Source organism: Lytechinus pictus, chromosome 1, assembly GCF_037042905.1.
Source record: "Lytechinus pictus isolate F3 Inbred chromosome 1, Lp3.0, whole genome shotgun sequence".
NCBI classification, from domain to species: domain Eukaryota; kingdom Metazoa; phylum Echinodermata; class Echinoidea; order Temnopleuroida; family Toxopneustidae; genus Lytechinus; species Lytechinus pictus.
Window position 1 is genome coordinate 8,996,938 of NC_087245.1, and position 23,932 is coordinate 9,020,869.

The following is a 23,932-nucleotide window of genomic DNA, read 5'->3' on the forward strand; positions in this document are numbered from 1 at the left end:
ACGTAAAATTGGTGTGATTGAAGACATTCTAGGTGTGTAGGTAAGAAGTCTCGCACTGGAATTTTGAAGAGACTGTAATTTGTTTAGCTGGTGTTTGGGCAGTCCGAAGAGAACATAATTACAAAAATCTAAACGTGATGAAATTAATACATGCAGTAATTGTTCACATGCTTTGTCAGTCAAGAACCTACGTATAAATCCTAGGTTACGCAATTGATATCGCACTGACTTGGAAATACTAGATACCTGCTGAAGAAAGGTCATGTAGCTATCAAATATAACACCAAGGTTCTGTACATTTGAGACGGGGAGAATGACTTTATCGCCTACATGCAGAACCAACTGATTGTGATTTGCTTTCATTAAGGAGTTCTTGGAGCCCAAAATCATGAATTCGGTTTTATTCCACAGAGCCAAGATATAACATTGTACTCTTCACATGTGTAGATCGAATTTTTAAAGTTTTATGTTTCCTTGGCCTTGGGCCTCAGACGTTATAAGTCCTTAGTTTTGAACTTTGGCTCATAGGTATGAAGTCATTGGCATTTCGTCACCCGGCCTTGGTATTTCGGAAGTCGGACCTTGGGCTCGGAAAGTCTGGCCTTGTCATTGCCCTTGATCCGTTCATTGGCCACGGCTATTCACCGTTGCGCATAACACCAGTCTTTTCAGACATTATAATATTTATACATTATATTCATACTTTGATATATATGTGTTTTATGTTTTACAGGATGTGCGGATGATGAGTTCCCGTGCAGCCATTCGTGTATCCCGATTGAGTTAAGATGTGACACCAAGTGTGATTGTGAAGATGACTGCGCTGATATGAATGGATGCGGTGAGTTCCAGGGGATCTTTTTTTTTGGAATGGGGGGGGGGGGGTGGGTGAGCGAGTAGTTCGTGTTAAGGGGGTTGGGTCGTTAGTGGAATGTAATTGGAAATACTGTATTTTACGGAGCTCTGTTTGAAGTTCATGTTATTAAATTGAGACGAAACAGGCAAATGACGGAAGGACCATTCAAGAAGAGAGTAGTGTAATCTTTGTCAAAAACTTTCGAATTGACGCAACAGGGTAGTCCTTGTTTCTTGGTAAATGATACATTCGTAATGCTTCGTAAGTTCTGAACCTGGGATTAAATGGAAAATAAAAGAGAGCACCTTGCCTTTTTTTACTCCCGATCTTCAATTTTCGACAAAGGCTTGATATGATAGATGTGTTTCGTAGTTATGCGGCAATAATATATATTCTCGCTGGTCTAGAGCTCATTATTCTCTGTGTTGGGGTGCGGAGACATGTCAGTGGATTTGCTAATTGCGGGCAGTATATAAAATGTATTCTAGAAAATTCTTTGCTTAGGTTTATACTTGTTTTGTATTTTTTTTTAAAATCGTTATCTGTCCAACAGGCTTAGGTTCATTTTTTCATTCCTGTCCACAGATACATTTCCATGTCAAGCAGGATACCATAAGTGTAACAATAATCACTACTGCATACCTCCTCATCTATTGTGCAATTTCGTTGACGATTGCGGAGATAATTCAGATGAAGAAAAATGTTGTAAGTGTACATATATAAATTTTGTAACTATCTCAGCAGAGAGCAGATGATTTTGGCGATATTTTTAGAGATATTTCTAGATTATAATTATATCGGTGGAATGGAAAAGAAACACTTCTCAGTGTAACCGAAATAAAGCAAAGGGGGTGTAAATGTCAAGTCCATCCTCGCAATTTGAGGGGGCCAGACATGGCGTATGGGGCAAAAATCTGCAAGGGACTATATTGATCTTTTTCATATTAAAAAAATAATTTGTAACAGATTTGGACTGAATCGGAAAAAAGTGCCATGCTTCATTCCCTTTCCCTTCATTTTCTTCTTTCCTCTTTTCCCCCTCTTGGTCGTTACAGTTTTGGGGTGTCCACGCACCCCCAATCTGTTCCCTAGTGCATCCAAAGGAAGTAAATTGATTGGAATTGAGGAAAGTGTAAAGAAAAAAATATGCCTAGACATTTTTGACGTATGAGAGTTTTGCTTCATTTCATAATGATAGTTATTGTTGTAATTCGATGCTGACGTAACGCACTCATAAATTATTTTGTATTTTAAGTTTTGGTTCTGTAATTTTATGATTAATTTCAAACTCCTTATTAAAACATCTATTGATTAAATTTTGTAAATGTTCATAGAACAACATGCATACAGCATTGTTTCACCTTAATCTGTGATTTGATTTGTTATATATGATCTTATCTTGCAGATCATCCAGAATGTTATAAACTAGAATTCAAATGTTCTAACAGGCAGTGCATTAACGCAGGGTTTATGTGTGATGGAAATCCTGATTGTTTTGATGGTAGCGATGAGGCTCGCTGTGATGAAGGTATGTTTTATGATCTTGCATGACCATTAAACCAAATTTTACAGCTGCAAATTGATATTTTACCCTATCTATACCGGGGTATTTGGGAGATCATATAGGGGGGGGTGGGGGCTCGCAGTCAACCCCCCCCCCCCAGATCTCGACCGACAGTTGGCAAAAAGGTTATACGTCTTGGAAATAATCTACAAATTTTATATTATTTCATGCAAATTTTATTAATTGATTATGCTAATTCATGCATTAATTAGTATGTAAAATCATATGGAATTGATTTGATTGCGGAATTGGGGGGCTGGGGAGCCCCCCCCCCCCCCACCTTTTTATCCAAAACCGTGTACAAAAAATGTAAACATTACCATTGATTGTGATTTGGTGTATGGTCAGCCCCCCCCCCCCTCCACTTTCAAAACCGTCCTGTTACCCCTGTAAACAGCATAACTTGTGAGTGGATTCCTAATGTACTTATGATCACATCCAGTTTATTTCAGGCCTTGCAGGCAATAACATAAATTCGTTGTTGATGTATTGGTTAAATATCTTAAAAAGTAATTATTTCTCATTCTCCTTAGATCACTACGTTCTTTGTGATAATGGTAAAAAGATCTACGAACATGAATGGTGTGATCGCAATGTTGACTGTCCAGATAATGAAGCAGATGAACAAAATTGTGATTGTACCGCCGATGAATATAAGTGTCCCAATGGCAAATGCCTTCGACCATCGGTCAGATGCAACGGAGTCTGTGATTGTATGTCTTGCGAAGATGAAAAAGAGTGCAGTAAGTGACATATGAGAAGCGAATTTTTATACTCTTACATTTGGCTTTTCATACTTTATTGTTTAAATTCAACTTGTTTATTTCCATTCCAACTCATCTCATCCTTCTTTCCATCCTCACAATCCACATACATTGTCATGATCTCATCTTTCATTCCATCTCCACAATACATCTCTCATAGCAACACAGGTTCATTGCATTTCATTCTTTCATTCAGTTTCCCCTCAGTCATGCTTCCTGGTGTTCCATTAGCTTTCCACTCCACATGGTCTTATTGTTTAATTCTCATTAGGATTCAGTTTAACTCATGATCACCCTTCTCTATTCTCTGATTGGTTCTTATTTTTAAATAGGGTTAGTTCATTTTATAGTTCATACCATTTTCCTTGTATTTGATTGGTTGATTTCCATGATTATCCATTGTGGGTACATTGGCAGAACTTCCCAGAAGATTAGATTGGAAAGTAAAGTCAGTGCTGATCGGGACTTCATCATGTTAAGTTCTAATTTATTCTGTGTTCACCCTATCTTCAGTTTAATAACTTCAGTTTAATTAAAGTAACGAGAGCTTTGAAGATTGAATTTACAGGAGAGCATAGGAGAATGAAGTGCAAGAGTTTATGATTTTAGAGTGTACAAACGGTCATGTTACAATATTATATTTATATTAGATATTTTATGTCACATTATTGGAAACAATCGCATTTTGTCCTGTAAAAACTAGCTATCGTTAATTATCATTATATAGGAAGAATTACGTCATAGATATAGTTAAAGTATACTATACGCGTACTTTTTACTCGTAGCCTTTGCTAACTGGCTACATAAGGGATGAATGGTGAATACGATTTTTAAACATATTTTTTGTAATTTTTATTAAAGTAGCAGATCTATAATAATGTGCTCACCGGCCTCTTTCGCGACGGTCTCCGTCCAGCATTCGACTAAAACATCGACCGATTTTGTGTATGGGTCCCGGGGGGGGGGGGGGGCACTCGACCAAAAAAGTGGTAGGGGTGTGCCGCGGGCGAGACAAAAAACGGGGGCCTTGGAGCGGGTTCATTGTAAAAAGGAGGGTCCTTGGAACGGGCTTCGGAACTACAAATGTTTGTGAAAACGGGGGTCCTTGGAACGGGTCGCCTGCGTGGATCACACCAAATGAGTGGTTATATATGACTGGTCGCAACTGAACTTAAATCATGTCCATAGTCCAGACTCGACTAGCATTAGATTATACTTCCAGCATGACCAGTGGGGGTAAATGACGTACTACTGATGCAATTGATTGTGTATGGTTCGGGGATACCGTGCAAAACTCCGTAACACCCTTCATGCCCTCTCTGGCTGAAACCACTGTAAGACTTCGCTCAACCAATACCAATATCAATATCAATATTTCACGACTAATGCGTATGATAATCTGATTTTTTTTTATCACGATGACAGTAGGCTACAGAAATTATCACCACCACCACCACCATCATCATCACTATAATCGTCATGATGATGATGATGATGATCATCATCACCACCACCACCATCATCATCATCATCAGGGGTGCACAGCAATAGAACGAGAGTTCCACGACGATTTGTCGGGTGCAGATGCGACATGTGGTTATTTAGAACAGCCTTAAACTGATCTAGGGATGGCATTGATGTAGTGGCTAGGGACAGGTCATTCCAGTCCCGTATGATTCTGGCCAGGAATGAGTACAAGTGCTTATCTGTTTAAACTCGATGACATTGTAGGCATCAGGTGTGAAGCGTCTGCTTCAACGATATTAGAGTTTCTAGATTGGAGCTTGACATTGTCAGCTAGACTTTCCAACTCCAAGTGCCTTAGAATCATTGTGACACTGGACCTACGAGCTAAGACTGTATAAAAGATCGTCAAATATCCGAGAATGAACCGAAAGTCACCTGGCATAGCCTCTTGTCGAGGCCCTGGCGGCTGCTTCCCGAGCGAAGCGAGGGATTTCCTAATTTGCGAAGCGAATTAGGCCTGGAGCGAGCCAGGCCTCTTGACATCTGAGCTGAATTATATATTCATGAGGAACGTCTTCCTAATGAATATACATGAGTCATGGTATTAGCGGTCACCTAGTAAACCAATGAAATGTCAAAGCTGTTTCGTCCGGGGTTCGGAATACTATTACTATAGTAGTCCATTATTCTGCAGGGGATTCATTTAATTGCGGGACACTAAAGGGGATATAACCAGCAAAATGCTACAAGTAGTGGTACTATTATTTCTACTACTAGTACTGGCCGTAACAGACACATCACCGCCCCGAAACTTCCCGGGAGATACTGGTCAGCCGCTGGTCAGACTCGAGTCAAGGTGAAGCAACTCCACCCCAGCATTCCCTCACTGCACAAGCGGAGATCGATAATCGACGCATAGTGGAATCGCATGAAATTACATTTTTTCCATATCCTGTGGGTAGATTTACAAAAACATCTCGTCCTTTCTGTGCAGATTTAATTTCATCGACTTGCAAATCCTTAAATCGGTCAATATTCAGCTTTTTAGACATGTTAGAGGCATATTCAATGCTCTTTGACATTTCGTCGTCTTCGCCAAGAATCCACGGGTCGCCATTCAAGATGAGCTCATGCATATTCAACATGACGTCATAGCAGCCCGCGCTCTCATTGGATGATTTTCACCGACCAGTTTTTGGTCGGAATATTGGTGAAAACAATAAAAAACAAAAGAAAGTCGGTGAAATTCGGCTCAGATGCCAAGAGGCCCTGTCTCGCGGCGCTCTGCTTCGCTATTATCCCTTGATTCGCCATGTTCGCTCGGAAAGCAGCCGACAGGGCCTCATCAAGAGGCTACACCTAGCACGGCTTTCTGTGGTGGAGGAAAAAGATCCAAGACACTCCTACTTTCTAAACCAGGGATTCAACAATGTCCATGGGAAAAGAATCTGACTGATGCAATAAATGCGATCGTTGTCATGCCCCTCATGTCACAATTTGCACGGGAATGCGAGCGAAACTGCAATATTATTGTGTATTTTAGTTGTTTCCTGTGCCTTATTTGTATGCCAGCTAATGCATCTTTATCATGCATGATGACTTCCTTTTCTCTGGTCTGATAAGATTGCTTGAATGGTCTCAGGTAGATATAGTTTTAGTTAGTGTGCCGGCGTTTTAGATGGTTGTGAATGTTGTAAATAACCATTTGAGACTGCCATCTTACCATATATATATATATATATATATTTGAGAGGATGATATATGTAGATACATCGAGAATAAAGCAATCGACGTAGCCGGGGTTCAGTTCATCAGGTTTATTCACAACAAGCTTTCGGCCTTAATTGGGCCTTTTTCAGGTATCCGAAGTACAAGAGAAACAGGTGGCCATAATGTACAAACAAATTTGCGGAATATGTATACATAGAAGAAGGTTACTACAACTTAAGTAAGGCTAATTTAGGTCGTAATTTAAGTCGTTGAATTCAATAAGAATGACAGCCGCCTTATGAAAATCTATAAACAGACGTCTTAAAGAATATACTGTATATCATCATATGGTTATGGACTTGTATTATACAAAAAAATTGTTTATTTTTAAAGATATTGGTTTTAGATTTGTACATAAAAATCACATGAGTAAGCACGTAAGAATTCTCGCGATCACATACACTTATCATTCTCGCACATCCTTTCACACTTTGTAGAGCTGATAATAATACAAACATGACAAAGTATGTTTACAACGTGTAACAGTAATGTAAATATATATATTTTTCGGTGAGATAAATTGTATATATATAATAAATGCAAGCTTCCTACCTTGATTTTATAGTGAGTTCTTAAAGAACTCACTATAAGCTCGTGCTCACTACTGTTACACGTTGTGAACATATTTTGTCATGTTTGTGTTATTATTAGCTCTACAAAGTATTCTAACTTTAAGTTTGATACGTATATTAAGCGCATGTGTGAAAGGATGCGCGAGAATAATAAGTGTATGTGATTGCGGGAATTCTTACGTGCTTACAAACTTGTGCTTACTCATGTGAATTTTATGTACATATTTAAAACCAATATCTGTATAATACGAGTCCATAACCACACATATATATGATGATATACAGTATATTCTTTAATACGTCTGTTTATAGATTTTCATAAGGCGGCTGCCATTCTTATCGACTTCAACGACTTAAATTACGACCTAACTTAACCTTACTTAAGTTATAGTAACCTTCTATGTATAGGCCTACATATTCCGCAAATTTGTTTGTACATTATGGCCACTTGTTTCTCTTGTACTTCAGATACCTGAACAATGCCAAATTATGGCCGAAAGCTTGTTGTGAATAAACTTGATAAACTGAACCCCGGCTACGTCGATTGCTTTATTCTCGCTGTATCTACATGCATGTATAGCATCCTCTCAAATATATAATAGAAAGCACCTCGCAATGTATAGGTCCCTGCTCTTTACAATTATATATATATATCAGAAGCGGATCTAGAGGGGGGGTTGGGGGGGTTGCAACCCCCCAAAAAAAAATCCGGGGACCATTTTTTAAAATCTTATCTTTTTTTTTAAACTTGTAATGCAAGAAAACGCCATTTTCACACACAGATTTTCAAAAAATTTCCCTACTGTGGGAGGGGGGACACCCCCTCCCACATACATTGTCATGATCTCATCTTTCATTCCATCTCCACAATACATCTCTCATAGCAACACAGGTTCATTGCATTTCATTCTTTCATTCAGTTTCCCCTCAGTCATGCTTCCTGGTGTTCCATTAGCTTTCCACTCCACATGGTCTTATTGTTTAATTCTCATTAGGATTCAGTTTAACTCATGATCACCCTTCTCTATTCTCTGATTGGTTCTTATTTTTAAATAGGGTTAGTTCATTTTATAGTTCATACCATTTTCCTTGTATTTGATTGGTTGATTTCCATGATTATCCATTGTGGGTACATTGGCAGAACTTCCCAGAAGATTAGATTGGAAAGTAAAGTCAGTGCTGATCGGGACTTCATCATGTTAAGTTCTAATTTATTCTGTGTTCACCCTATCTTCAGTTTAATAACTTCAGTTTAATTAAAGTAACGAGAGCTTTGAAGATTGAATTTACAGGAGAGCATAGGAGAATGAAGTGCAAGAGTTTATGATTTTAGAGTGTACAAACGGTCATGTTACAATATTATATTTATATTAGATATTTTATGTCACATTATTGGAAACAATCGCATTTTGTCCTGTAAAAACTAGCTATCGTTAATTATCATTATATAGGAAGAATTACGTCATAGATATATTTAAAGTATACTATACGCGTACTTTTTACTCGTAGCCTTTGCTAACTGGCTACATAAGGGATGAATGGTGAATACGATTTTTAAACATATTTTTTGTAATTTTTATTAAAGTAGCAGATCTATAATAATGTGCTCACCGGCCTCTTTCGCGACGGTCTCCGTCCAGCATTCGACTAAAACATCGACCGATTTTGTGTATGGGTCCCGGGGGGGGGGGGCACTCGACCAAAAAAGTGGTAGGGGTGTGCCGCGGGCGAGACAAAAAACGGGGGCCTTGGAGCGGGTTCATTGTAAAAAGGAGGGTCCTTGGAACGGGCTTCGGAACTACAAATGTTTGTGAAAACGGGGGTCCTTGGAACGGGTCGCCTGCGTGGATCACACCAAATGAGTGGTTATATATGACTGGTCGCAACTGAACTTAAATCATGTCCATAGTCCAGACTCGACTAGCATTAGATTATACTTCCAGCATGACCAGTGGGGGTAAATGACGTACTACTGATGCAATTGATTGTGTATGGTTCGGGGATACCGTGCAAAACTCCGTAACACCCTTCATGCCCTCTCTGGCTGAAACCACTGTAAGACTTCGCTCAACCAATACCAATATCAATATCAATATTTCACGACTAATGCGTATGATAATCTGATTTTTTTTTATCACGATGACAGTAGGCTACAGAAATTATCACCACCACCACCACCATCATCATCACTATAATCGTCATGATGATGATGATGATGATCATCATCACCACCACCACCATCATCATCATCATCAGGGGTGCACAGCAATAGAACGAGAGTTCCACGACGATTTGTCGGGTGCAGATGCGACATGTGGTTATTTAGAACAGCCTTAAACTGATCTAGGGATGGCATTGATGTAGTGGCTAGGGACAGGTCATTCCAGTCCCGTATGATTCTGGCCAGGAATGAGTACAAGGGCTTATCTGTTTAAACTCGATGACATTGTAGGCATCAGGTGTGAAGCGTCTGCTTCAACGATATTAGAGTTTCTAGATTGGAGCTTGACATTGTCAGCTAGACTTTCCAACTCCAAGTGCCTTAGAATCATTGTGACACTGGACCTACGAGCTAAGACTGTATAAAAGATCGTCAAATATCCGAGAATGAACCGAAAGTCACCTGGCATAGCCTCTTGTCGAGGCCCTGGCGGCTGCTTCCCGAGCGAAGCGAGGGATTTCCTAATTTGCGAAGCGAATTAGGCCTGGAGCGAGCCAGGCCTCTTGACATCTGAGCTGAATTATATATTCATGAGGAACGTCTTCCTAATGAATATACATGAGTCATGGTATTAGCGGTCACCTAGTAAACCAATGAAATGTCAAAGCTGTTTCGTCCGGGGTTCGGAATACTATTACTATAGTAGTCCATTATTCTGCAGGGGATTCATTTAATTGCGGGACACTAAAGGGGATATAACCAGCAAAATGCTACAAGTAGTGGTACTATTATTTCTACTACTAGTACTGGCCGTAACAGACACATCACCGCCCCGAAACTTCCCGGGAGATACTGGTCAGCCGCTGGTCAGACTCGAGTCAAGGTGAAGCAACTCCACCCCAGCATTCCCTCACTGCACAAGCGGAGATCGATAATCGACGCATAGTGGAATCGCATGAAATTACATTTTTTCCATATCCTGTGGGTAGATTTACAAAAACATCTCGTCCTTTCTGTGCAGATTTAATTTCATCGACTTGCAAATCCTTAAATCGGTCAATATTCAGCTTTTTAGACATGTTAGAGGCATATTCAATGCTCTTTGACATTTCGTCGTCTTCGCCAAGAATCCACGGGTCGCCATTCAAGATGAGCTCATGCATATTCAACATGACGTCATAGCAGCCCGCGCTCTCATTGGATGATTTTCACCGACCAGTTTTTGGTCGGAATATTGGTGAAAACAATAAAAAACAAAAGAAAGTCGGTGAAATTCGGCTCAGATGCCAAGAGGCCCTGTCTCGCGGCGCTCTGCTTCGCTATTATCCCTTGATTCGCCATGTTCGCTCGGAAAGCAGCCGACAGGGCCTCATCAAGAGGCTACACCTAGCACGGCTTTCTGTGGTGGAGGAAAAAGATCCAAGACACTCCTACTTTCTAAACCAGGGATTCAACAATGTCCATGGGAAAAGAATCTGACTGATGCAATAAATGCGATCGTTGTCATGCCCCTCATGTCACAATTTGCACGGGAATGCGAGCGAAACTGCAATATTATTGTGTATTTTAGTTGTTTCCTGTGCCTTATTTGTATGCCAGCTAATGCATCTTTATCATGCATGATGACTTCCTTTTCTCTGGTCTGATAAGATTGCTTGAATGGTCTCAGGTAGATATAGTTTTAGTTAGTGTGCCGGCGTTTTAGATGGTTGTGAATGTTGTAAATAACCATTTGAGACTGCCATCTTACCATATATATATATATATATATATTTGAGAGGATGATATATGTAGATACATCGAGAATAAAGCAATCGACGTAGCCGGGGTTCAGTTCATCAGGTTTATTCACAACAAGCTTTCGGCCTTAATTGGGCCTTTTTCAGGTATCCGAAGTACAAGAGAAACAGGTGGCCATAATGTACAAACAAATTTGCGGAATATGTATACATAGAAGAAGGTTACTACAACTTAAGTAAGGCTAATTTAGGTCGTAATTTAAGTCGTTGAATTCAATAAGAATGACAGCCGCCTTATGAAAATCTATAAACAGACGTCTTAAAGAATATACTGTATATCATCATATGGTTATGGACTTGTATTATACAAAAAAAATTGTTTATTTTTAAAGATATTGGTTTTAGATTTGTACATAAAAATCACATGAGTAAGCACGTAAGAATTCTCGCGATCACATACACTTATCATTCTCGCACATCCTTTCACACTTTGTAGAGCTGATAATAATACAAACATGACAAAGTATGTTTACAACGTGTAACAGTAATGTAAATATATATATTTTTCGGTGAGATAAATTGTATATATATAATAAATGCAAGCTTCCTACCTTGATTTTATAGTGAGTTCTTAAAGAACTCACTATAAGCTCGTGCTCACTACTGTTACACGTTGTGAACATATTTTGTCATGTTTGTGTTATTATTAGCTCTACAAAGTATTCTAACTTTAAGTTTGATACGTATCTTAAGCGCATGTGTGAAAGGATGCGCGAGAATAATAAGTGTATGTGATTGCGGGAATTCTTACGTGCTTACAAACTTGTGCTTACTCATGTGAATTTTATGTACATATTTAAAACCAATATCTGTATAATACAAGTCCATAACCACACATATATATGATGATATACAGTATATTCTTTAATACGTCTGTTTATAGATTTTCATAAGGCGGCTGCCATTCTTATCGACTTCAACGACTTAAATTACGACCTAACTTAACCTTACTTAAGTTATAGTAACCTTCTATGTATAGGCCTACATATTCCGCAAATTTGTTTGTACATTATGGCCACTTGTTTCTCTTGTACTTCAGATACCTGAATAATGCCAAATTATGGCCGAAAGCTTGTTGTGAATAAACTTGATAAACTGAACCCCGGCTACGTCGATTGCTTTATTCTCGCTGTATCTACATGCATGTATAGCATCCTCTCAAATATATAATAGAAAGCACCTCGCAATGTATAGGTCCCTGCTCTTTACAATTATATATATATATCAGAAGCGGATATAGAGGGGGGGGTTGGGGGGTTGCAACCCCCCCAAAAAAAAAATCCGGGGACCATTTTTTAAAATCTTATCTTTTTTTTTAAACTTGTAATGCAAGAAAACGCCATTTTCACACACAGATTTTCAAAAATTTTCCCTACTGTGGGAGGGGGGACACCCCCCTCCCACACCCTCCCCCTCGCTCGCTCCGCTCGCTTGGACTCGGTCGCTACGCTCCCTCGCATACCACCCAACCCCCCCTTTATAAAAAGCTGGATCCGCCCCTGTATATATATATAAATCACTGATGTGTGTCACAATAAAACATAAACGCAACCTTTTAATTAATCAACCATCATTCTATACACACAACCAAAGAGAAAAATATAAGGCTTCCGGATAAGAATTCATTGATGTGAAATTACTTGTTTAGGCTTTAAAGTCAAAATGGTTTATCAAAAGTCCCATTCGTAAATTAATACTTTCTTTATTCATATTTCATTTGACAGCGGATGAAGATATGTGTAATTACGAGACAAATGGGATCCTTTGTGCGATAAAAAACAACAAACCAGCTCCTTGTGTACGGCAGGAATATATCTGCGATGGATACTTTGACTGTCCTCGAAATATGGATGAGTACAACTGCCGTAAGTTCTCTTTAATCACCAAAGAACTAGAGGTCATGAATGTTCAAACAAGACGGATCAATTGTTTATTGGGTAACTCCTTGTGTCCAAGCCTTTGTTCCAAGCTCTCGGTTGAGGATGTAATCCACTTAAGTTTGTAAAGTCCACCGACCGTAATATCTGGGTGATATCACACAAAACTTAAGGAACCATGGCTGTACGCAGACTGGATGTTGGGGTCGGTAGACTCTCCTTTTTATTCCATAATTATTATTTTTTTCAAAAACAATCCAGATAAAGTGTGCACCTTAACTTTCATTTTCCACTGACAAATTCATAAAGTTTACTTGGAAACAACTTGATCTCTGCATACGGACATGTTAAAAACTAATTGTAGTCTTTTATTTTTTCTGAGATAGAAAAACAGATACCCTTTAAGATATGCACATTAATTTTTGCACTTTCAGAGATTCCAGGCAAGGTTTCCGGCTCCTGTGACCCGGAGGGAATTAATCCCCATATGATGTGTGATGACAAAGATGGACTCGACGATCCTCGATGCGTGCCTAGTAAGGTGCTTTGTGACCCTTATCGACGACCTAACTGCATGTATGGTTTCGACGAGCAGACCTGTAGTAAGCGATTTTCGTATTCATTTTGTCGGACCAAGGGATTCTTGAGTGTTGTTTAGTACTGAAACTTTAAAGTGTCATCGACTTGTCGAGATGTTGAGATAACTTATATTGCCAATTCGTTGCCAAGTTGAGTGTCAACATGGCGAGATACGTTTTCTCGCCATGCTTACATAAGAAAGGTAAATCCAGTGGGAGAAGAATTTACACCGCGGCGTGGGTGGCTAAAGATCAGCCGATACACGTGCGCGCACACTGTAGATGTACAATTAAATCTAGCCATTACTTTTTGTCTCGCCCACCAGAGGTGAAGGCGAGACTTAGGGATCCAAATGTCGTCCGTCCGTCACAAATCTCTTATGACACCTAACTCCGCAACCGTAAGTCGCTTTTCAACCAAAATTGGACGGTGGATGGACTTGGGGACCTGCATGTTATGCTGCAGTCGGAGGTCACATGATAAGGTCAAAGGTCATTTTCAGGTCAACGTTAAAGGTTACATGCAAGACTCTCTTATGACACCTAACTCCGCAACCGTAACTCACTTTTCAACCAAACTTGGATGGTAGATGGACTTGGGGGACCTGCATGTTGTATGCTGCAGTCGGAGGTCACATGGCAATGTCAAAGGTCATTTTCAGGTCAACGTTAAAGTTTACATGCAAGACTCTCTTATGACACCTAACTCCGCAACCGTAAGTCGCTTTTCAACCAAAATTGGATGGTAGATGGACTTGGGAGACCTGCATGTTATGCTGCAGTGGGAGGTCACATGGTAAGGTCAAAGGTCATTTTCAGGTCAACGTTAAAGTTTACATGCAAGACTCTCTTATGACACCTAACTCCGCAACCGTAAGTCGCTTTTCAACCAAACGTGGATGATAGATGGACTTGGGGGACCTGAATGTTATGCTGCAGTCGGAGGTCACATGGTAAGGTCAAAGGTCATTTTCAGGTCAACGTTAAAGTTTACATGCAAAACTCTCTTATGACACCTAACTCCGCAACCGTAACTCACTTTTCAACCAAACTTGGATGGTATATGGACTTGGGGGACCTGCATGTTATGCTGCAGTGGGAGGTCACATGGTAAGGTCAAAGGTCATTTTCAGGACAACATTAAAGTTTACGTGCAAGGCTATTATGACAAGTGTTATTCCATCCCAGTCATTTTACAATGATGTTTCGATATAATTTTGTTGCGTGCCCTCGCAAATCACGATATTTCTTTGTTATTTTTATAAGTGGGCAAGACACAAAATCGCTTTTGCCTTGTCATTTGTCAACGTGGCGTGATAACATATCCCACAATGTCCACATCTCTTCACAAGTCAACCTGGCGATATAATGTATGTCGCAATGTTGGCATACAATTTGTATTTCTACATTGTAAATAACGCATCTCGCCATTTTGGCATAACAAAGTTATGATGTCGACATGGCAAGATTTATTATCTCACCATTTCGACAAGTAGCTTAAAATAATGTCTAATGGTTTTGCTGGTATTTCGTTGTTATGCATTAAAACAACAACTTCAAAAAGTCCCCTTAACCGTCTGTAGACAACATTTATCTTGCTTGGGGCCTGTTCTTGAAAGTGTCATATTCACAAATATTCACGATGGGGAAAAATAATCCTTCTTGTCATTTTCATTCAGCATTATGCAATAAGTTTAATAGATATCTGTTTTAGTCTGTGTGCTCCTCGACATGACTGTATTGTTGAATTAATTGCATTACGTTACTTTGAAGAAAGTAATACATGTGTTAACATCTTATTTACAGATGTGACTCGTCCTTGTGATCCCGAGTTAGAATTTGAGTGCCCGTATGGAAGATGTATTGACCTTTCAAGTCGGTGTGATGCACATCTCGATTGCTTCGATTTCTCGGATGAAGCAAATTGTGGTATGTTTTTCTGTCACAACATATTCTCTAAGGAAGCATGTACATGTATCTACCCCCCCCCCCCCTGAATACAACCACTACAGTCACCAAGCCGCTACTCCTTTCGACAAAAAAAAAATTGTAGGTGTCTATAAGATTGTCAAATGTCAGGAACAATGTCATTTATATCAATAGACTATACGTATAGTCTTAGGCAACGAAAATTAGATACATTCTCACATCTTTCCCAATGAATTATTTTATACATATATCTGACTTGCAATCAGTTCAACTTCATTTAAAATGTCTACGATATATGCTTCCAGGACATGATTTATGTCAAACAATCAACTTATGTTAATTTTTCAGCGTATCTATAATTATACTATTACGGTAAGTGCTACATTTTGCATATGCACAGCGTGCCACTTTCTATCATCACTAAACAATATTTGATGTTTCTATCCTGGATTTGGTTCGTCCATGTTTAGAGTCTTTCGAGTGTCCACCTGGAACGTGGAAGTGTCAGAGTGGTCAATGTCTGCCGGAGATTCTGAAGTGTGATTACACCCCTAGTTGTTTCTATGTCAATGGAACGATCGATTCATCTGATGAAGATCATTGTGGTAAGACATGAAAACGTTTCAGGAAGCGTCATTTGTCAGGGCTTTACACTTATAAATTACTGTCTGCCAATCGAATGCACGGATTGTCAGTGATTGTCAAGAGAAAATGGCTCATGGAATGCTACCATCGCATAAGCTTACGTTTTACTGATATGGCCAAGGTTTAGTTGTCAACCCAGGCCAAGCTATTAGGCATGCACTGTCCATTATGTTTCAGTTGCATGTCTTTTTGTACTGAGTGATGAAAATCTAAGAATCATTAACCCGAACTTTATTCATATATTGTCATTATTTTAGCTCACACGGAATAATATTACTTATTAGATATATAATGACTTATATTGACTTATTTTGAGGACCCCTCGGTAGACCAGCAGCACAATGATGGATGCTGCTGAGTAGAGCCATTCTCTCGTTTTTTGTTCATTTATCAATTCTCATGTATCATTTTATATGTATTGTTATTTGCTTTTAACGGAAATAAATTCAATTAATCAATCTATACTTCCATATTTCTCATAACAATCAACAAACAGTAATTAATTGGTTAATCAATTTAGAACGATTCACATTTTATAGGATAGAGATTGTGTAAAGTTACTTACCCGTTCCTAAATTGCGAAAGTGTTTTTACCGATCAAAGAATGATCGGAGAGTTAGGACACTAAATTTATTCTCATGTGATCTTGCATTGATTTCTTCACTAATCCCACACATAAGCGTGAATGTTGTTCCTTTTCCAACCTGTCTAGACTATAAGTTCTTAAGCTGCAAGGAGGGTGAGTTCAGGTGTAGTAATGATCAGTGCATACCACAAGAGGATGTATGTTTCTTGGATACTACGGGATACAAAGGATGCAAGGACGAATCTCATCTTTTTGACTGTGGTAAACATTACAGAATATAATCATCAATAACGACACTATAAAGTATAAGTATGAACATGTAGTTAAGATAACAAACATGATATTATGATTATTTTTATACAGCGATCATAATAAGTTCAAGTATGATGCTTAGTAATAACTCAGATTTACAGTATTATCCCGAACGCTTTGAACAAGGACAGAGATCGTATTTAAAAACATGTTCTTCTTTTCATATCAATTCCTATGTATTATAAAGTCGATAATACCTAGGCAGTTAAACTCGCATACGCGGTTTTACCAAGGGCTTATAGAAATCGTCTTACTGAAATATCTCTTGTTTGCCTTGATCCCTTGGAAGACATTGGTTCTGTCGTAGGCGTTACTTGATATTTATATAGAGTGTAAACTTGTTCTTTTTTAAATTTTATTTTAAATCTTTACAGTATTTACCCTCCCGCAATAACTGATAAAACTTGCATTTTTTTTATGTGTAGGCAACTGGAACTGTCAGGACAACGAATTTAAGTGTCTGAATTCTTATTGTATCAATATGAGTGATGTGTGTAACGGCCCCATAGATTGTCGCCGTTCCTGGATAGACGAAGTTTTCTGTCGTAAGTATTGTCTTACGAGGTTCACATGCAAATTTTACAAGCAATATTTTAACGGGATACCTGCTGAAAGCATGAGCAGGCGTGGTTATAATGTGGGCATTTCGGTTGTTCATAACCCATTATAAATGTCCGAAATATAAAATCAACTTTCTGTAAAAAATAAATAAAATAAAAAATATGTATCTCGCAATAAATTTATATGGATATGGCGTAAATCCCTTGAATTCATAGTACAATCACATCGCTTGACGGACCAGGTAATATTTTTTGCTAAATCGGGGTGGGCATTTTAATCAATGAAATTTATTGAAATTATCTGTACATCTGTACAACTAATTAAAAAAAAACATAAATATCCAAGAGATGGATCGGAAAACGTTTTATGTTTGTCTTATATATGCAACTCAAATAAATAACATTTAATCATATTCTTAAAATAGCCATTAATAGAGTCTCGATGTGATTCTCAATTAATGTTGTTTGAATGGTCCTTTCAGCCTACAGTTGTGGACCTGCAAATTTGTGTACATGCAATCAAACGCGAATGAGCTGTATTAATCTTGGATTTGAATCATTCCACAATTTCCACGTCGATGACGACATTCATGACATGTAAGTAATAAAATGTTCTGTGCCCCCTACCCAGCCCCCTCTCTTACTTTATTTTTTTTTGTTTTAATCTCTTTCTACCTAAACCTCCAAAGTACTTAAAAATTATGACAATGTTCAAATGAAGTTAACACACACACACGTGAGTAGGTGAGGAAAGGTGTTATTGATGGTTTCTACGTAGTGCAAATATTCTTGAAATGTATGACGTATTAAAGCGATTATAGTGAAAAAAATATTGGTTAGTCAAGAGTAGTAGTTGTATTAAAAGTAGTAGCAGTAGTAGTAGGGGCTGATCTAGCTTATTCCAAGGGGGAGGGTGACCAGAAGGACCATCGCCTGCATTTCGAACCCCCTAAAGTGATTTTCTTCGCATCTACTAACTCAATGGAGATCATAAAAGGCAGTTCATGATAACGTCTTTTCAAATCAAGTAACGGTTTAATACGAAGTCATATCCAGAGCTATCATATGCTTGGTTATTAACTTAATAAGTTACTGTAGACAATTTCTCTTATAGGTTATTTATTTCATCATAAATGATATGGTAATCAAGCTACTTTTGTGAAACTTTTAGTAGTGGAATAATTGCGTGTTAAATATAAACAACTTAATTATTGTTTCTTTATTAGCTAAAATATTTGATATACTGACCTGCAAAAGTAGCCGTTTGCAGTGGCTATTGAATAGAATACATGTCTCACCGATCAAATAATGCGAGCTCGAAGCGCGACCTAATTTTTTTTTATTTCTAGACCTGAATCTTGATATTCTAGGCACATTTTTTAACCATGAATAGGATGGATATACATAGGTCTAACATATTGATGTGAGCGCGAAGCGCGAGCTGAAATTTGTATTGTCCGACCTGAAGCCTGGACATTTTAAACACTGTTATCCTGAACAATATGCGTATCTCACTAAAAATTCTTGCGCGCGCGAAGGCGCGCTTAAATAATTACTATACAGACCTGACAAAAGTTCTATTGAAGACTATTTGCAGTGACTCAGCTGAATTTTTGAGATTCTGATTGAAACTAGAAAGGTTAACCACTTTTTGCACTAATAATTAGGATGGGTACCTAATCAAACAATTCGAGCGCGAAGCGGGAGCTAATTTTATACTTAGATTTATTCCTAAAACAGGACAGTCAAAGCAATGTAACCATTAACAGAATGGTTATATATCTAAATAATTGACGCGAGCTTGAAGAGCGAGCTGAAATATATATATATATATTATACATAAAAACTGGACATTCTATGCATGTTTTGCAATCATGAACAGGATAGGTATTAAAAGTAAACAATCGATGCGAGCGCGAAGGGCGAACTTAAAATTTTGATTTTCCGACCTGAAAACTGGACAATGTAAGCACCTTAGGTAATCATGCACATTATTGTTTTCTTTACTTGGCAGCCTTAGGCATTATAGGGAGGGATTTTAAACCCCCTACCCCCCCCCCCCCCCCGTAGACCCGCCACTGAGTAGTAGTAGTAAGGGAGGGAGGGGAGAAGTAATAGAAGTACATGTAGTAGAAGTAATAGCAGTAGTATCAATTATAAGTTGTAGTTGCAGTGGTAGTGGTGGTGGCGGTGGTAGTAGTAATAGTAGTAGTAGTAGTAGTAGTAGTCATGGTAGTAGTAGTAGTAGTATGTGTTATTGGATAGTTGCTATTGCTGTTGTGATTTGTTAGCAATTATAAGAATACCATGTGCTTCCTAATTTTACAGAAATCTGAGTGGAAACAGGATTAAAATCTCAAACGAGGTCCTTGTTAACATACCCGGGCTGCTTCGTTTGTGAGTATTTTATAACGATACAATTCCCTGTCCGTACTTATTAACCTCGTCACTCAGGTCAATACAAGTATTTTTATTTCCTTGACCCTAAAACGACTGGGGGCATGAGCTTTGCGCAATATCTTCGAAACGCCAAAAGATAAAGCCGCAAAATGATGGGACTGTTTTTCTTTGAATTCTCGCGCAAATTTTGAGACCTAATTTTTGACATAAGGGTATAGCACTGCGACGCCACGTGACTTTTTACGAGACAATTTCATGCCAAAAATGGCTCCTTTTAATACTTTGTGTACAAAGTCTATATGGGAGATGATATTCATAAAAGGGTGGTTATTCTTTATTCTAATTGGTCTGCTTAAGTAATATAGGGTTTAATTCAGTTGTTACATGGTCTCTCATAATTCCATTGAAAAAAAAACAATGAAAAACAAAACATGAAAAAACTAAGAAATACATAAGAAATTCTGAAAACAAAGAAATACATAAGGAAAAAAATGGCTTTCGCTTTTTTTCTTTGTGAAAACCTTTAAATTAGATTACAAAGATGACATCTGGAAGAAAAAAAAAGAAAAAAATTTGAAATAAAATTTGGTGTTAAATTTGCAAATAATGTTTTTCACAAATAAATTTGCATATTCATAATATATTTTTAAAAAAATAATAATTTTCAGATTTTTTTATACTGGCTTGTAGTTTATGTGGTAAAAAATGCGCGTGCCAAATTTCGGCGCGATCACGAGGACGGCGGCCGAGATCAGAAGGGGGGCCATCATGCCTCCCCCCGTCCTCAATACATCTCAAATAGCCCAGTCCTTTTAGGGTTAAACCAATACCTTCTTTTCAATGTTTGTATTAGAAATGTACGGTAAATGACAGTTCCATGCTAGGTATAAAGCTTGTTAATAAAAATTCGTATCAAGGAATGGTCCATAACCCATTCATATAATTTTGGAAGTTATGGAAAAATTACTCTATTGTATTCAGACCCCCTCGATCTCAATAATACCCACTAAACTACGAAATACTTGTTCAGGCCTTAAAATACCCGATAATAATTTCTTCGACCCGAAGCAGATCATCTCTTTCTGGGTTAGAGGCAATATGTTTACGGATCCACTTAAAAAACACTAAACCGTTATTATTCTTTAATTGGTACAGGCCGCCTAATAGTAGAATTGAGGTATTTCATCAATATGAACAATTTTTAGAATTTGCTTGTAGTTTTGATTGTGACATTATTGTCATGGGTGATATTAACTGCGATATTACGAAAAAACCATTTTATGGAAACACCAAGATCTTTGACCAAATTAATACTGTTTACTCGCTAAAATTTATAAATGACTCTTCATGTACCAGAGTGACAGATTCGTCTTCTACGCTTGTTGACCACATGTTAACTAATAACATGGATAAAGTGAAAGCTCACGGTGTGTTATGTAATGGGATGAGTGATCATTACATTAGTTATTTTATATGGAAATCCCAACAAAAATTATCATCTGGTGAAACTTATATAAGGTATAGAAAATCCAGAAATGTTGATTTGGAGTCTTTCAGAAATGACCTTCGTAATCAAAACTGGAGGATAATAAAATATTTTGATGATATTAATGACGCTGTCAATAAGTGGGAAATAATGCTATTAGAAGTTGTTAATAAACATATGCCCTTAAAATCTAAGCGCATTCGTAAAAAATCTTCTCCTTGGATGAATAATGAGATCTTGTCTTTAATGAAAGAAAGAGATAAAGCTAAAAGAAAGGCTAAAACTAAAAACGATAATGATTTATGGAAATTATATAAAACTCTGAAAAATAAGGTCACTTTTGTCATCCGGAAATCTAAACGTAAATATTATTGTGACAAATTATCAAATGTAACAAATAGAAATGACTCTTGGAAAATACTAAAATCCGTCATGGGCAAAAACAATAACTCGTCTAATAGCACTTTTCCCAAAGTAATGTCAGATGAAGTGGGTAATGGTTTTAACAATCACTTTGCTAATGTGGCGTTAGAAATTGCTGATGAGTCAACAAATGTACACCATGATCATGTAGCGTCCACTTTGCATGAAAACTTTACATTTTCGCCTGTCTCTGAAAACGATGTCTTGAAAGAGGTTCATAATTTGAAGAATACAAAGTCTGTTGGTCTAGATGGTATTTCAGTATATATAATCAAAGAATCAATTCCAGTTTTAATCGAACCTATTACTTTCTTGATAAATAAATCTTTATGTGATGGTGTTGTACCTGAGAAATGGAAAGTAGCTAAAATTGTTCCTATTCACAAGAAAGGTGATAAGTTTGAATTTAACAACTATAGACCAATATCGATTCTACCCTGTGTGTCTAAATTAATGGAAAAAATTGTGCAAAAGCAATTGCTTCGTTATATTCAAACTCATTCTTTACTTTCTGCTTTTCAATCTGGATTCCGTCCGAAACACTCTACCATTACTGCTCTTGCTAAGGTAACGGATGACTGGTTTCATTCTATGGACAATGGGCAGTATACAGGGGCTATTTTTATAGACCTTCAAAAGGCTTTCGACCTGGTCGATCATGCAATTCTCCTATCCAAACTTAAAAATATTGGTATATCTGGTGATGAATTGCATTGGTTCAAAAATTATTTGACTAATAGAAGAATACGTACATCCATTAATGGAATTTTATCTGAAGAAAGGGTCATTTTTAAGGGAGTACCCCAGGGATCTCTCCTTGGACCCTTACTGTTCATTTTATTTATTGATGATATAATTTCTGTATTTAAAGAGTGCACCGTACACCTTTATGCTGACGACACAGTAATATATTTCTCACATAAAGATATTAGAGTTATCGAACTCATCCTTAATAAGGAGCTGGAAAGTCTATCTGTCTGGATGAACAGGAATAATTTGAAAATAAACTATGATAAAACTGTAAGCATGTTGATTGGAACACCTAAAATGCTTAAAAGGTCACAACATTTACAACTAAAAATTGACTATCATTTACTGACTCAAGTGAATAGCTTTAAGTATCTAGGTGTCTTTGTGGATGAAAACATGAAGTGGGACTATCACGTAAATTATTTATGTAAAAAACTGGGGAGAATGATTGGTTATATTGCACGGCTAAAGCATTTTGTAAATTTGTCAGAATTAAAGTTAATATATAAGTCAATAATTTTACCTCATTTTGATTATGGTGACATTATCTATCAATCTGCAAACAAATCTCTACTTGACCAACTTCAAAAAATTCAAAATAGAGCTGGCAGAATAATCTTGAAAATTGACCCCTATTCACACACTTCAACCTCTCAAATTCATTCTATTCTTGGTTGGGACACTATTCAAAAGAGACAGTATACTCACTTGATATTATTCATGTATAAGATTTGTAACAACATGTCCACTGAATATATGAAAAATTTGTTTCATACAAAAGATACTCCTTACCCTCTTAGAAATGAAAATAATATATGTTTACCCAGACCTAGAACCAATAATTGTAAAAGATCTTTCTCTTACCGAGCTGCATCTGAATTCAACAGAATCCCTTTGTGCGTGCGTAATGTCACCACTTTCAATTCTTTTAAAAATAAATTTTTGAAATATATCTGTGCTAAATGAAATTAAACCACTGATTTGTACCGGGGGGAGGGGGGTAGGTGTAGGTTATATGATTTTTCTTTGTTTTTTAATGATTTCACTTAATATATGTCTGATGGTCAACTTTCTTTATTTTATGGTAATCATAGCATTTTTGTAAGTAAACTGGCTCCATGGAAGACCAGCAGCAATGCATTATTGCAGCTGAATATGGACTACCAGCCGTATAATTTACTTTATTTTTTTACCTTTTATTATTGTATCTTAATATTGACCTCATCATATCATGTTATATGTATTTGTATGTACTTTGTATCTGTTATTTTATATACGGAAATAAAACAAACAAAAACAAACAAACAATCATTTCGGGGGAATTTCTTGAAGTTACGAGCTTGCGCAGTGTGGTCTGATTAGCAGGCGAGGCCACAGTGTTCGTGCCCAACTACTCGCACGGTTGTGAAAGTTGTCATACTAATGCTTTCACA

The 23,932-nt window shown here is 37.6% G+C and overlaps 2 protein-coding genes across 2 annotated transcripts in view; one reads left to right on the forward strand and one right to left on the reverse strand.

Annotated features, from left to right (window-relative positions):
- Nucleotides 1–23,932, reverse strand: part of LOC135153222 (uncharacterized) — a 1,173,865-nt gene that overhangs the window by 581,585 nt on the left and 568,348 nt on the right. The gene's annotated exons all lie outside the window — the stretch shown is intronic.
- Nucleotides 739–23,932, forward strand: part of LOC129254862 (G-protein coupled receptor GRL101-like) — a 33,800-nt gene continuing 10,606 nt past the window's right edge. The window contains exons 1-12 of the mRNA XM_064095306.1: nt 739–841; nt 1,442–1,561; nt 2,262–2,384; nt 2,954–3,163; nt 12,678–12,818; nt 13,265–13,432; nt 15,215–15,337; nt 15,808–15,942; nt 16,695–16,829; nt 17,306–17,425; nt 17,923–18,037; nt 19,769–19,837. Coding sequence (XP_063951376.1) covers nt 829–841; nt 1,442–1,561; nt 2,262–2,384; nt 2,954–3,163; nt 12,678–12,818; nt 13,265–13,432; nt 15,215–15,337; nt 15,808–15,942; nt 16,695–16,829; nt 17,306–17,425; nt 17,923–18,037; nt 19,769–19,837 — 1,472 coding nt within the window. The 5' untranslated portion in view covers nt 739–828. The remainder of the gene's footprint in view (nt 842–1,441; nt 1,562–2,261; nt 2,385–2,953; nt 3,164–12,677; nt 12,819–13,264; nt 13,433–15,214; nt 15,338–15,807; nt 15,943–16,694; nt 16,830–17,305; nt 17,426–17,922; nt 18,038–19,768; nt 19,838–23,932) is intronic.